This window comes from Sturnira hondurensis, unplaced genomic scaffold, assembly GCF_014824575.4.
Source record: "Sturnira hondurensis isolate 20B ecotype Veracruz unplaced genomic scaffold, ASM1482457v3 Scaffold0000167, whole genome shotgun sequence".
Classification (NCBI taxonomy): Eukaryota; Metazoa; Chordata; class Mammalia; order Chiroptera; family Phyllostomidae; genus Sturnira; species Sturnira hondurensis.
The window spans coordinates 7127867-7143060 of NW_028072798.1; the positions used below are offsets into that span (position 1 = coordinate 7127867).

Below are 15194 nucleotides of genomic sequence, written 5' to 3' on the forward strand. Positions count from 1 at the left end.
AGCTTCACACAGGCTCTGCGGCGGTCATCAGTGACTGCAACGGTGACGGTGGAGATGCTGATGTTGATGCTGGTCGAGGTGGTGGTGGTGATGGTGGCCATGGCGGTCAAGGTGGTGGTGGTGGTAGCGATGATGGTGGTTGTGTACGCACAGCGGCTGCTGATGTGCCATCACCCACGCACTGAGCACTTCACACGCCTTAACTTCATGCTCGCACCAACTTTGTAAGGTGAGGAGACTGGGGCTCGGAGAGGCTGAAGCACTTCCCGCTGCCATGTGGAAGCTGATGGAACCGGAACTCACATCCAGACCCATAGGCTTTTAGGTCCCTGCTTGAATCCACCCTGGGCTTTGCAGCTGGCTCAGAAGTTCCTCTCTGGACTTACTGCAGTCTGTGTTGGATGCTCTGCCACTTGCAAGAGGGAGTCATATGGGAACCACGGCACCCCTGTCATTGCCAGGACTTGGCTGTGCTCAGTGCCTTCTCCGCACGGCCTCTGTTCCCCCAGTCCCCTGTGGCCCATTGTCCACCAAGGAACACGTTCAAAAGGCGTTTGCGACTCTTCTAAGTACCAGCAGCCAACAAGCAGGAGCCAGGGTCCTGACTCGGGTCTGTCTGCCCCCTGAACCATCCACAAGCCCCTGCACTACTCTTCATTGGCAAAATGGGGACAAGCAGCGAATTCCCAGGCATTAGTGGCATTTAAATTTTTAAAAATGCAAAGAGTGGATTAGGGTGGCCCATCCACCAGGACGCTTCATGGGCCACCACGTTGCCCTTCACGCCTCCTCTGCGTTTACAGGCTCCGAAAGGCACAGGGGACTCTGGGGCCCCCAGGAGGCGAGGTTTTTGAGACAGCAAAGAAAGTGCAGAGAGAAGGATGACAAGTTTGAAAAGATCTAGACCAGCAGTTTTCAACCTCTTTTAAAGCCCCCAAACCTCTCTTCGAAGGAGAGCTCGTGTGAAAGGCTGATGTGGGGCACAGTCTGGAGCCCTTGTCTTTCGGGTGGGGGCTGTGATGCCAACTGGAGCAGAGGTGGGGGACGTGCCCGCTGTGCCCAGCCAGTGGCAGAGCTGGGCTGTTTCCCGGAACTCCGGACTCACCAGCACCCCTGAGAAGGTGAGGCAGAGACCTAAGACATCCTCAGTGTCCCGGGCCCGAGCCTGACTGATGTCGTTGGGATCGGGACCCACTGCAGGGAGAAGACAGGGTCCCGCTGGTGTGGGACGGGTGTGGGACCCTGCACAAAGGTTTCCTTTCTCACCCTCACCCGACCAAACACCTACGAGAACTGGGGCCTGTCTTTCCTTCGCGGCTGTCAGTCTGCCCCACCCCCACCCCAGCTGTCGGTCTGCCTGTCCCCAACAGTGTGCACACACACATCAGACCTAGGGGGTACTGGGGGATTCGGGGTTAACTCTGATTTTAGTTGCTGTTTCACACCCTGTGTGGGGACTCAGTACGGCTAACTGCGCATGAAAAATAACCGGACAACCTTCATTTATAACCTTGTGTCAAAGCCCTACTCACCTGGGAGCACGACACCCACGTTGAACTGATGAGCTAAAAAGGTGACTCAAAGAATCACCCGCCCTCCCCGGCCCGTGGCCCGTGGCCCGTGATGACCGACTGTGGAGACGGAGGCAGGCGCCCAGACAAAGGCAGGAGGGTGGGCCGGGCCCATTGGTAGGAGGCGGTTCAGAGGCTCACTGTCTCGCGCAGGCAGGGGGAGCTCGTCTCACCTTTGGTGTCCCCCCAGCCAGTGATGTAGCACACCGTCCGGCCAGCGACCACGTAATTGGGGGGCGGCAGACAAGCTGGGATCACCTTGTTGGTGATGATGGCCGGGCTGAAAGGAAAATGGCAAATGTGACATGTTACTACTCTGCTGGGGGAGTCCTGCCAGGCATCCGTGGGTCTCCCACAAGATGCCACCACCCCTGAAGCCCCAGAGTCCTCTGAGGGGGCACTTCCTTGCGGCACCGGCACTGTGCACCGGGGTGAACGACTGTTCACCCTCACATTTGCCTGTATAAACAACGGAGTGGTGTGTTAAGAAGGCATCTGTGTGGACAAGAAACCTGAGGTGGGAGAAGGGGTGACAAAGACTCACATCCATGTCTATTCTGTGCCCGGTCACCACGCCGCACCAAGTGTGTGCTTTCCTGACAACTCAGCGGGGCCTCAGTCTGCAGGTGGACCGAGCCGAAATGCCATCACCAAGCATTAACAGTGGTAAACACTTCGTGTGACCAAGGGCAAGTCTCCCATCCTGTGGGTCCTTGGTTTTCTCACCGTGAATGTGGTGGTGAGAATGCAGTAAGACACTAGATGCCAAACGAAAGAGGGTTGGAAACATTTGCATAAATGGCAGGGTGGCACTGTGACCAGAGGGCCTTCCCCCGTCGTGCAGCGTCCCAGGGCTTCTGAGACACCAGAGCGCTCATCTTCAGCCTTGCTTCGACGTTCTCGAGTTCCAGAGGAAAACAATGGGGGGTGAGAGGTGCCCTAATCTGACCAAGAATCTCCTCACAGCCGAAGTCTCCAGAACAGACCCCACCTCTCACCCGGGGTGACCCACACGCCACTCTGTGGGCGCCCCTGATAGAACGCCTGTGCCTCAGGCTCCTAGGGTGTAGGGGGCATGGGTGGGTACTGTGAAGCGCAGATGAATCGGTCTAGCAGAGACACTTCCAGAACCCCAAATTTACCAAGTCGCTGTTCAGACGATCGCCTCCCCACCTCCCCCACCCCGATGGCCCTCGAAGGACCGTGTGAAAGCAGGGAGTAAGTAGGCTGCTCTCTTAGGCTGAGCCAGGAAGGCCCTCTCCTTCCTTCCTGGAGAGTCCATGCACCCCAGGAAGTCGGTCCTCGGCTGCCCAGCCTCCACAGTGTGGTGTGCGGATGCCTGTCCCCCGGCCTCGTGCCAGCCTGGCCCCTCTCGGACACGGGCCCCTTGTGCGAGGTTCCACGGTCACCTGGGACCACCAGATGTGGCCCTCATGCTCATAGTGCCTCGATGACTTTCCCAGACGTGTCTGTCCTCAAAAGGGCTGTTTACTTAGCTGTCTCCACCGGGGCCCCTTTGCCAATGCTGCTGCCTGAAAGCGGCCTACGAGGACGTATCATTTTGTCAGGCTTGGTAGGAAAACCCCGTTTCAACAGGAAAAGTGAAACCAGAGAGAAGTGTTTGCATTTGTGGACTATGTGTGCGTGAGGTGACATTCTGGTTTCCTTAAGTGCTTTGAAATCCATCGTCCCCTTTGGGTTCCTTCCACGTGGTGACACGTCGGGAGGAGAAGTGTCCACCCAGGGTAACTGGACAGGACAGTTCTCTGACTGCGGACGTCCACTAGCTGACTGTGCACCTCGAGGGAGAGCGCTTGAAGGGTAACCGCGTCCCTCACGTTTCAACTCGCTGTTTCCACACGAGGGGACTGAGCCCTGACGCCTCTTCGTCGAGACCACAGTGGGCATGAGGCGGAAGAGTTGGGCCTGGCTCTTCTTGCCTGAAGCTTGACGTTCTTCCCCGAAGGCCTGGTGCCTTTCCTGTCCCAGGCAGGCAGGGGCTGTCCCCATCTGTCACAGCCCACAATGCCCAGGGAGCTCACGCCTCCGGGGGCAGCAGCTGCGGGGCCAGGTACCTGCTCAGCTTCAGCAAGGCAATGTCCGCCCGGCTGGGCTCTGGGATCAGCTTCGCCGCTTCTATCACCTGCACATCTGATGTGAGAGTATTCTCTTCGTGTGCGCCCAGGACGACCTTGTAAGACGAAGGCCGTGAGGACCTGGGAAAGACAGTGGCGTCAGCAGCAGATCGGGGCCGCCCCTTCCTCGGGTGCCCTTCCGAGCCAGGGATGTGCGGCCCTCCCCAGACGATGGGTTCCCTCTAGCGGCGAGAAGGACAGGCCACCCTTTGCCTGAGCCTAAGGAATGCTCCCCGGGTGTCTTTGGTCCGTGAAACCAACACTGAAGTCGGCACAAGGTCAGACCCCCTGTCAGGGGAGACTCGGGGGGTCCTGTGCCTGTGGCCACGTGCCAGTCTCTGCTGCCTGCAAACCCACCTGAGCTGGCTCTTTGCTCTTGGTGTCTCTGCAGCAGTGCCCCTGTCCCCTCCCATTCAGTGGCCCTGGCCTCAGGCTTCTCGCACCCACTCCCTGGTCCCAGCGGCACTGCCACAGAAGGAAGGAAAGGAGGGGACAGGAAAAGACAGAGGTGGGAAGTCTACGAGACAAGTCCTCACGCCAGCTGTGCCCGCACGTACCTCTCCAGGCAGTGGGTGGCAGTGAGCACCCACTGTGGGGCGATCAGAGTACCTCCGCAGAAGTGCTGTCCGAACCTAGGAGGGAAGCACGCTCGGCGTCAGTTCTGGGCTGCCGGTCCCGTCTGCAGGAAGCCCGGGGAGCGCCCCCTGGATTCTGGCCGTGCCCACGCTCCCAGAGGGCAGGCCGCAGCCCAACCCCAGGATGGAGGCAGCTGTGAGTTGTGCCTCAGTTGGGGGTGTCCCAGAAGGTCCCATCCACAGCTCTCTTGGAGGTAGGTGGCTGGGGAGGCTCGGGGACAGCCTGTTCAGGAGAGCGAGCCCACGTGGCTCCAGCGTGAAGCCCGCACCCACGACTGGGACGGTTAGGCCTGGACGTGAACAGCAGGGACCGGGGAGAAACCATCCACCCGGCTGAGGTCTCGCTCTCTCTCTGTTGAAAAGATCTTTGCACAACCTGGCGAGTCACTCTGCAGGCAGCCGGATGTGGCCCTGGGTGGCGGTGGGTCCCGGGAGCCTGCTGATTTCCCCTGAGAAAATGCCCTTTTGGAGGGGAGGGCTCCCAAGTCATTTACTGTGTAGGACCGTCTCAGCGCGTGGCAGGTCAGGAAGAGAGTGTGGGCCGCTCCAGGCCAGATCAGAATGGCCAGTGGGCAAGTGGGTCTCGCCGGTCAGGGACAGAGCCCAGTGCAGTTTGGGGAAAGGGATCCGAAGTAGGAGAGAGGTGAAGCTCGCACAGAAAGGAGGTGCTCAGTGGTAAGGCAAAGGCCAGAGAAGCCAGCTCAGCAGCAGAATGAGACAGACCGGACTCAGGTTATTCAGGGGCGTCTCGAAGGTGTGAGGCTGGAGGGCTCCCGGGTGGGGGCGTTCGGTGGGGTCAGAGCTGATTGCTCCCAGCGTATGGTGACTGTGAACTGCCCGGCCTGAGGGGACATGCGTTCGAGACGGGGCGAGCGCCCTCTGACATGCAGTCGGTCCAACCTGTACCTGTGACGGACTGCAGGAAATCGGGTCTGTGTTCCCCGCCTGGCGTCCCGTTTCTGAACGCATGTCCTTCTCTTTACTGGGGACAGGGGACGGCCCTGCAGCCCGCCCGCATCCGCAGCCCTCCAGCAGTTCTGGGACCCACGGGTCGTGGTGGCCGCCTGCATTGGTGGCAGCTGCCCAGACCAAGAAAAAGCTTCCCGTTCTATTTTCAAAGTAGACCACCTCAAAAAATTAAACTTTTTACTTTTCTAGTTTTCCTTCCTCCCAAGGAGGAGACAGAGGCGGGCACGGACGCGTGGCTTTAGTGTGTGAAGAAAGGTTTTCACCCTCCCACACAAGGGTGAAACACGCTGTTTCTAGACACGTGGTTACCTTGTTCTGAGACTGACTTGCCAGGGCCAGGAATGCGGGTTGGCCACACAGCCACCCACGACCCTCCCGGGACACTTCTTCGGCTCCACCTTGGGCTTTCCACAGTCAAATGAAGCGGACTCTGTGGCAGAGGAGAGAGCGTGGCATTTGAAGTGAAAGGTAACCATTCCGTCATCAGCTCACCATGAATGAAGGGCTCCCGGCCAAAGCCCTGACTGGCAGTGAGAACATCGGTGGGGTGGGGAACGGAGAGGCGGGTGCAGGGAGCAGACTGACTGCTGTCAGAGGGGCGGGGGCACTGGGGGGAAGAAGGGGAAGAAGGGATCAGCCAAAAACATATACGCATCACCCACAGACACAGACAACAGTGTGGGGACGGCCAGAAGGAAAGGGGGTAGGGGCGGTGGAGGTGGGCAAAGAGGGGGTGGGAAATGGAGACGGAAAGAGACTGTTTGGGCCGTGGGCGCACGATGCAGTGCGCCCACGACGTTTTACTGAGCTACACCCCTGAAACCTGTATGCTTATGTGAACCAGTGTCACCCCAATAAATTAAAAAGAGAAAGAGAAAAGTAAAGAAAACTCAAGCAATTTCAAAAGCCAAAAATAAAGGATACAAGCCTGCTCTGGAATATCTTTTACAAGTTTAGAAAGTAGCAGTAGGCCACACAGAACTTCCCCCTTTCACGAAAATGCGATTACTTTTGAAAAACTGTTCTTGGGAGTGACTGAGTAAGTCGGTGCAGTTAGGCTTGAGAACGGGGGCGTCTCTGAGAGCACCCAACCGACCCAAACTGTCACGGTCCATATTGATGGCAGTATGTCGTCATTACCGCTGCCGCCACCACCACCCAGCCACAGCCGTCGTCCCCACTGAAAGGCAATAAGGGTGTTTTTAAATGGCGATCTCTGTGACATGTATGTTCATGTGTATGTGTATGTGATTGTACGTAGCAAGGATGATCTCTCCTAAACTGAAGTACTGCCTTCTCCCAGCCCCCAAGACGCACCCAGTGCCCTGAAGATGACTCGCACTCACTCGCCTGGCCTCACCGCTCACCTCCTGCCCGCTCCTGGCCCCCCAGCCTGCAGGGCTCCAGGAGAGCAAGGTCAGTGTCCGCCTTTGGTCGCACCCACTAACACCTCAGACAGCTTAGGGCTCACAGAACGCATCTCTGTTGTCTGGGCTCCTGAAGAGCTTCAGACACGTTAAGTGTCAGTCATTGTTCATCACTATACTGAGGGGGACTCATTTTCCATCTTAACCAGAGGCTCTGCCTGCTCTCAAGCCCGGAACCTGATTTTTCCAAATAACTTTCCACTTGTCATGGCTCGTTCTGAGCATCTATATAATAGGTCTTTCTGGAAAAAAGGAGGCACGTGGCACCATGGAATCATGCTCTCTGATACAGGTCCTCATTTGTGCTGGTGCCTCCCACTGAGGGGGCTCGCGCAGCGCGCTGAGAAGAGAATGGCCACCACCCAGAGGGTCTGGCACTGTGGCCCTGCGTCCCGGGCAAAGTCGGAAGTTCCTCTCTGCTTTTACTACCTTATTATCTGCACCGCATGTGTGTGTGGGACTGAAAGGAGTTACTAAAATCACTCAACAAGTAAATATTTAAAATAAATGAATATCAGTAAATAAAAATTACATGTAAGTTTGGCATCCTTCAATGTGTTGAAGTTAATATGACAGAAAATTTGCACAGCCCCATGACAACATTGAGGACTAGAGTTCCGGGCTGATGGAGCACAGTCGTGATTTCAGTCTTTCAGTGACGGTGCGACAGGTGCAGCTGGTGTGGCGTTAATTCTTTAAAATGACACTGTCTCTTTACACAGGCTTTTCAGGTGAGTTGTGGAAAGAAGTTTATGTGTACCCTAAAAAGTTGATCAATGATACATTTTCACTTGGAAGATGAGTTCTTCTTCTGAACTATCAATAGTGTAAAGTTTGGAAACTTTAAGGAAAATGATTGTTAGGAAATTTCCCATTTAAATTTTAAGAAATCCAAAATCTCTCAGGGAATGAGTGAGGAAATCTTTAAAGAACAAGCGAAAAAATGCAAACAAACTAAATAGACAAAATCATACCTCAGAGATGTTGCTCATCCTGAAAACCCAGAGAGAATTAGCGAAGCCCACAGATGCACACACACAGAAATGCCTTAAGGCGGGGGATCCTCCCTTCTAAGCCCTGGCCTGCTGCGTGGCAGGGGCTGGGGCCCACAATTTAATTCAGTTCTATTTTATTCAGCAAATAGGCACCATAGACATATGTATACACACACGCACACGCACATGTGTGTGTGTGCGTGTGTGTATGGCACCTACTGCCAGCCTCGAATTGGGCAAAGCACTAGGAAAAGGGAACAGCTCGGATCCTTCGCATTGTCTCCAATCCCTCCATTCTAATATATGGACAAAGATGTTAAATTGTAATGTTCACCTGAGGACCCAAGGATGCCTGAGGGGGGACCTTCTTACACTGATTTCAAAGGAAATGGCCTCTCCTAGAATTTAGGTATCCTCACCCCACTCAAAGATGTAAAAGAATCAGGTTCTTAGAAATCAGAGAAAGAAGAAAGACTGGGAGGGGATTTTTCCCAGAGGCTGTGAAGCTCCTCAGCTCCCCGTGATGTGGGCATGTGTGGTTAATCCCAAAGTGGTGGGAAGGATTCCAGTCAGACCCCCAGCCTGACCCCAGGACCGTCTTGTGGGCAGGGGGTCTGCTGGCCCGACTCACTGGGAGGGCAGCCCCCGGAAAGCGCCCCTTCTTGGGCGAGGTATGTCCCTCCCAGACTCAGCGGTGGAGGCCATGGCAGGAAGGCCAGGCTGATAGACAACTTAAAGGCCATTCCGGGAGGAGGCAGCCTGGCCCATGTGGAGGACCTGGGCCCATAAGAGGCTGTGAAGTGAACCAGAAGGAAGGAGCTGAGGGTCAAGGGTGACCAGCTGAAGAAAGGCACCAGCCCTGTCTGCAGACGTCATGTGGAGGGGCCAGCATGAGAACTGCTGCAGAGCAGGGCAAATGCCCATTTGAGAAACAGTCAGGTACAAATGCACCCTAAATCCAGACAGCACAGCACAGCAGCCAAGTACCATACCTCCTCTCATACCTCGCCCCCCTGCCTCCCCCTGCCTCCACCCCTCAACTCTCCTGCCCCTCTCAGGAGTGGCCCAGAAGCAAACCCTGCAGCGGGGGTCCCGTGCTCTAACCCTGCCTCCATGCCGCCTGCCTGGATCGTCTTGGGTGCCAGTCTGCCGTGGCTTCGCATCCGGGCTGCTCCCCTTCAGCTCGAGTCCCCCCGCTGGGCAGACTCCAGCACGCGCACGCTGACCTCAGTAAGCAGGACAGATTCCGCAAGCAGAGATGGGCCGAGCCAAAGAGACTCTCAGCATCCTCTAGATTGCCCACAGAGGGCCTCTGAGTTCAAGGCCACCCCTGTCGCGGGCCCCAGACTCGCACCCCTTAGAAGAGTCTCCGAGAAAGGAGGAAGGCACCCAGACCTGCCCTCTCTAAGTCCCTCGGGCATGGGCAGCGAGTGGACAGTCACCTTTAGAAGACGCCGGAGCTGTGGAAGGGTCCGCACCACATTCTCGTGAGTTTTTAGGATAACAGCTCATGGGTTTCCAGCATATCCTACCTGCTTGTTTCCTGCTGTTCGAATTTCCTCTCTTACCTCTCGGCTGCTGAAAGGGAGAGTGTGCCGTCTGGCTGACTTTAAGTTTGTTTTCCCTGCATCCTAACTGCAGCATCGGGGAGCTGAGTGGACCCTTCACCAGGCTGCGTAGACGGCCTCTCAGATTGTGCTTCTGGAGAATTCTGCATTTACTTTATTGAAGGTGTGGGTGGCTCCCTAACACGTGGGCCTCGCAGGACACATTCCAGAGGCCCGTGATGAAGAAAGCGGGCCTGGAGGCGGGGCAGGGGGCAGCCCAGCTGAGGCCAGCTCGAAAGCCTTTTTCCTCCTGGAGATGCACGTTCAGGAGGTGAGGCTGCATTTACACGAGAAGCCAGTTCCTTTTGGAGAAGAAGACAACCTACCACAACGAGGGATATCACAGTAGTCGAAAAGCTTCCTTGGGTTCATTGTGTAGCACCAGGGGCCGTTGACGTCGCCATCAGGGTTTCGGCAGTACTGAAAAAAGGGCAGGTGTTTGTGGGACCGTGCACACCTGGCAGAGAGGAAGGTCTCTGGGTTCAGGCATGCCACAGCCGTCCTGAGAGGGTGGCAGGTAAGTGCCCCTTTTTGGGGAGGAGAAGGGGTAAACTTCAGGGTGCTTCTGACTCATTCCATGCCCCTGGCCACATCTCCTTGTTCAAAAGGAGTGCCAGCCCCCCGGGGAGTTAACGCAGAGACACTACATGGGGCACACAGGTCAGAGGAGACCTTAGATGCCCAGCAATGGGGGACCATGGGACGGAACCGACTCATCGTGTGCCTGGTTCATTTCCGCAGCCTTCCGCCCAATGGAGCTGTTTGCTGGTGGTCCGGGAACGTCCCAGGGACTGAGCCCCTTCCCTGGGTCAAACCATGAAAAGCTGTCTTCTGTGACCTCTTCTACACACCTCCAAAGTCACCCAAAAAGTGGGAGCTACTAGGGGACAATCCTAACTGCCCAAATTGTTTTCTAGACAATCGGACTAAAACATCACACATCACCATGGACCTCCAGAATCTAGAACCTAAAAAATCGCACCCACGGGGAAGGAGAGGCCTGCGGGCCGTGCTTAGGAGCATGCTCGTGAGCCTGCTGGTGCCAAGTGGACTGACGCCTGCTTTCCCATAGGCTTGGCCCCCCAAAACCCCTCGTGTTTCCCCCGCTCCACCCCACACTGAAGATCAGTCCAGGCTGACTGAACCCCTTCCGTCGGCCGAGATTGGTCAGCAGAAGGCGAAATGCAGTCCCAATCAGAGCAGCTTACATTTTTTTCCAGGCCCGCCCGCGGGTTGCTCTGCGGGGTGAAAATGCTGTGTGCGTGGGGCTTCTGCGCATCCCAGGCCTGGCACGGGGTGCCCGTAACCGTGGTTGCCTTCTTGCCCCGATACCCTTTGCCGCTCCCAAGAATGCACTCTGCGGGGGAAACAAAGGGGCAGGTCACCTGCTCCTGCGCTGACCCCGGGGACAGGGAGCAAAGGCAGCAGCCTCAGGTTTCCCCAACAACAGGATCCACGGCCGCGCTGTGAGGAGGCCCAACAGGCTCACAATGGCTGTGAACGCTGCCTGGGTGGCCAGGTGCCCAGAATGAGCATTGGCTTGGAAATAACCCCAGCTGTGCAGGGAGTGAGGCAGGGGATGTTGGCCAGGCTGCCAAGACAATCTGCCCTGCATGAGCTTGGGAGCTGGGCACTGAGACAGCTCGCCCTGCCCTGGGGGTTTGCGGGAAGCAGAGGCTGCTGGGAATGCTTAGGGGGCTCTTGAGCATCTTCTTCTCACCATGGTGTACATGAGGAGTACACATGGCAAGAGTTTCTAGAAACTTCTTTGGCTGGAGTTCTGCTTGGAGTCCCCACCCTCTGGGGTTAAAAAGGTTCCAGAGATGACAGGACACCTTCCCAAGCTTGTCCCTCATCGCAAACCGTAGGACCCCCAGAGAATTTGATGTGTGTTGCATATGGGGCAGGGACACAGGGTTCTGAGGGCCACTTGGAAAGTCTGGAAAGCAGAAGCTGGGCTGGGTGGGTTCTCTGCTGAGCTGGGGGCTGTGCTGGGCAGCCTGCACCCCGATATCAGCTGCACTGGGGTGTGTGTGTCCCCGTGCACTGATAGTGGGGCAGGCACACGTGAGAACAACTCGAGGCCCCTCAAGTCTTATCCAGGAGGGATGTCCAGTGGGGCACAGAGGGAGGAGAGGCAGCCTCGGCCAGGTCCAGGGGCAGGTGAGGGCCCCGCCCTTGCGGAGCCAGGACAGGGCTCTCAACTTCGAGTCTGGGGGGTCTTGAAGGATTTGAAAGTGTCAGATGCTCCCTGTGACCCCTGGGGTTTTACGTTGGGCGGGGGGGGGCACGAGCCGCACCCCCGTCTCCACGTTTTCTCGCCCTGCGAAGGGACAGAGCACTTGGCTGCTGCCTGGCACACACAGGGCCAGGTGCTCAGCAGGTTCCTTAGCACCAGGCACTCAGCAGGTACAGTGACAGCTCGAGGGCCAAGGAAGCTCCCACCTGACATGACAGCCTCGTTCTTATGTTCTGGCCCAATAACCCCAACAGCCTCCTACCCCTGTTCCAAGTGACCGTGGGGGAGTTATCACCTGACTGTCTTGCTAAGAACCCCGAATTCAGGAGAGTCAGAGCCATGTTAGTCCTTCCTAATCCTCTGTGGAGGAGCCAGGGACTTGCTGTTCTGGAATGTCCTATTTCAGTTAACACCGCCAATGTCAACCTGTCTGCCCACCCAGGCTCACCACTTTATCCATTAGTGTTCAGGTCCTAAAGGAACCCCCCCCCTCCCATTACACCAGCGCCAGCGGCTTTGTCCCCCACCCCCACCGTGAGGGTGGCATGCTGAGGCTCCTCCCACAGCTGCTCAAGGTCCCTGTCACCACACCACAAAGCCTCTGTACCCGTCGATCAACCTCCCAGGTCTCCCATCAACTAAGCACGCAGGTTCCTGGCCACCAACGTCGTACCTGGTTCTGAAAGACTCTCGACACTCGGAACCTGGTCTTCAGACGGAGTGTTCGGGACTCTCTCCTGTGTCCCCGAGCATTTTTGCAGGTTGCAGAACTCCCACCGGACCCTCGGGTCGGTGGTGAAACACCAGGGGCCTTTGTCACCATCCGGATTCCGGCAGAAATTCATTGTCAGGTCACTGTGAATTTGATGTGAGAGGGCCTGAGTGGCTGGGGGACCCTCAGGGGACCCCACACACCCTCTGAATGTGGATTTGACCAAGTCTTAGCAAGTGATTTGAAATATTTCCATTAAAGATGCCAAAGGTGCTCATTAGTATTATAATGTCCCAAGCGCAGGTCCTCAATATCTAAATAATTTTTTAAAAATCAACATTAATATATCCTTTGTGTAAAAGATGAAATGATATATAAATGTGTAATGAAAGTGTCAGAATGGCTCCTTCCAATGTCTAGATCCAACGTGGATCTAGAAATGCATATTTTAGATTTTTCTCTGTGTGTATCCAAACATTCCCACATCCCTGTCCACGTTTCTATGTAAGGCTACACAGGGCTGTCGAAGCTGGAACGAAAGTGCGCTTCCCCAAGGAAGAAGTGACATCCAAGACGAGGGCTCGCTCAGGTCAGCCTTCCTAGTCTGTTGACTCATAATGCAGTTCAAGTAGGATGCATTTGTAATGACAAAAAACCCCATGAATGCAACATAACTGTAACTGTCATATCTAGCAGATCACGTGGGGTCAGGATGTGAGGGGCTTCTGGAAGCCTGCCTGGGAAACCAGCTCCCAGGCCCCATGGCCTCTCTGTGGGGTGCATCCTGGGGGAACAGAGAGGAGCCCTGCACTGTTCACGCCCCACCCACCTGTCTCACCTCCCTCGCTGCAGCCACTCAGGGACTGGGGACGGGGATGACACTGGAGAACAGCGGGACGAAGGGATGAAGAGAGACCTCTGGGTAGACTAAGGGATCCGAGGGAGCTCATGGAAGAGTCAGAAGAACTGGGGTGGGGAACCTGGGACCCTGGGCGACTCGATCCGCCAGGGCCTCCCCAGAAGGTTACCCTAGCCTTGCAGACGTCTCAGGCTTGGAGTCCCCTGTTCGATTCAGACCCATGGCCTGTGGCCGTCTGAGAACATGTGAAGCATGTGATATGTATGGGAATCTGACACTATGCCTACAGGTACTACAGACAAGTGACAGTCTCAGGCTTGGACCCACAATCTGAGAATGCCAGTCAGGCTGTCTGAGCAACTGAATGTGTTTCAAGGCAGATCAATTCACAGCAAAGGCTGGTCTGGTCCGGTCGGAGCTGGCCTTCTGTCCATCCACCTGCCCACTTCCTATCAGCATCTCTAGACTTCCTGACTCTCATCTGCCTTCCTGTTTTCCCTTCTCATGTTCTGGCAACTCACATCCCCCAGATCATGGTGCTCAGTCTGGGATGTGTCCGGACAGGGCAGGTTGGAGGTCCTGAGACTCAGTGACATGCACACACTTCCCTCCAGGGATCGGAGGTTGGGATGATAAACCTCCACAGTTGAAAGATGGCCTTGATCTTCACCATGTATTGTGAAATGGTACTATTGCTAATCTTTTGGTCATTTGCTTTCCTGAGCCTTCCACTCATGTGACCTTGACCCCTCACTAACCCTGACCCTTTGGCTTCCCCAGAACTACTTAGGAAAGACAGCCTGCTTCCAGCTTCTCTTCTTTCAGAGTTTTGCTCAAAAACGAGGCGCCTGAGACATTTCACCTCACTTTCTGAAGCCAAGTGCAGTTGGGTTCTAAGGAGCTAGCTTAAATGCTGGCCCTTCTGACAGATTTGGGCGACCTGAGGCTGCTCCTCTGGTTAAAGATCAGAGACTCACGCATCTGGGTATATTTCTGGGGTTTTCTTATGCTGGTGTGGCGTCATAGATGACCAAGACTGACATTTCTTTCCCGTGACCGTGGTAGATGACGTGCCTCGATAACTCTCCCCGTTGCCATGGTAGCACTCCTGGACAACAGGAGTTTGTTCGGGTGGCACTGAAATCAGAGCAGAAGAAATCTGTGACTGACACCCAGAGCAGAGAAACGTGTGAAGCGCTACGGAACCCGACACACGGTGTCTCCGTTGGTGGGGGAACACTATTCCGTCCTGCCAGGCAGGACAGGCACACAAAGAAAACGATGGGCCCATAGCAGCCTAGAATTTCAATGACCTTACGTTTTTGGTAAATGGTTAGTTTAAAACTCAGGTGAAAAACAAGCAGGTCAGAGGGCTTATCGTTGGAAATTGCACCCATACGCAAGCTCTTCCTTTTTGTGAATCTCCACTGGGTGTCCACACAGTTAGAAGAGAGACCAGGAGACACTTCCCGTGGTGCAGGCCTCAGGTGGCGACAGGCTGCCCATGGACAGGCGGGCATCCTGTCCCAGACTCCCTGCTTATGCAAAGCCAAAGCCTTGAGCTGCTGAGGGACAGGGCAGGAGACGCCCATTGCGTCTCGGGGGCGGGTTGAGGCAAGACTCTTGTTCTCCTGGAGGGGTTCCGGGAGCTCCTCTTTCACCCGGGTCCCCTCACCAACCAAAGCAGACATCTGCTGCTCTCCCACCACAGATATGAGGCAGAGGTTAGCTCCAGGAGCAGAAGGGGCAAGAACACTGAGAAACACTGCCCTCGAAGCCCAGGTCCACAGTCTGTCTGAGGCTGAGGGTAGACAGGGAACGTAGAGAATGTCTAACTCAACCAAAAGCTTGGCGATCAGTAAGAAGAAACAACCGTCTATGACTAGGGCCAGACTAACAGCATGGAGTGACCGCCGCCCCGTGTGGTGCAGTTACTGCTGAGGATGGCTAGGAATACAGAGAAGGACCTTCAGACTCAAAAACAAGGCAGCAATAGCCCATCACCAGGGGAATGGGAGGCCTGCGGTTCACTTAAGGGACAAACA

General features: G+C 55.7%; 1 protein-coding gene across 1 annotated transcript in view; it reads right to left on the minus strand.

Moving 5' to 3' along the window:
• Window positions 1-15194, minus strand: part of PLG (plasminogen) — a 39912-nt gene that overhangs the window by 5773 nt on the left and 18945 nt on the right. The window contains exons 10-17 of the mRNA XM_037059044.1: window positions 14127-14286; window positions 12252-12433; window positions 10548-10696; window positions 9666-9759; window positions 5620-5740; window positions 4264-4338; window positions 3647-3787; window positions 1745-1851 (exon numbers count right to left, since the gene is read on the minus strand). Of these exons, the coding sequence (XP_036914939.1) occupies window positions 1745-1851; window positions 3647-3787; window positions 4264-4338; window positions 5620-5740; window positions 9666-9759; window positions 10548-10696; window positions 12252-12433; window positions 14127-14286 (1029 nt within the window). The remainder of the gene's footprint in view (window positions 1-1744; window positions 1852-3646; window positions 3788-4263; window positions 4339-5619; window positions 5741-9665; window positions 9760-10547; window positions 10697-12251; window positions 12434-14126; window positions 14287-15194) is intronic.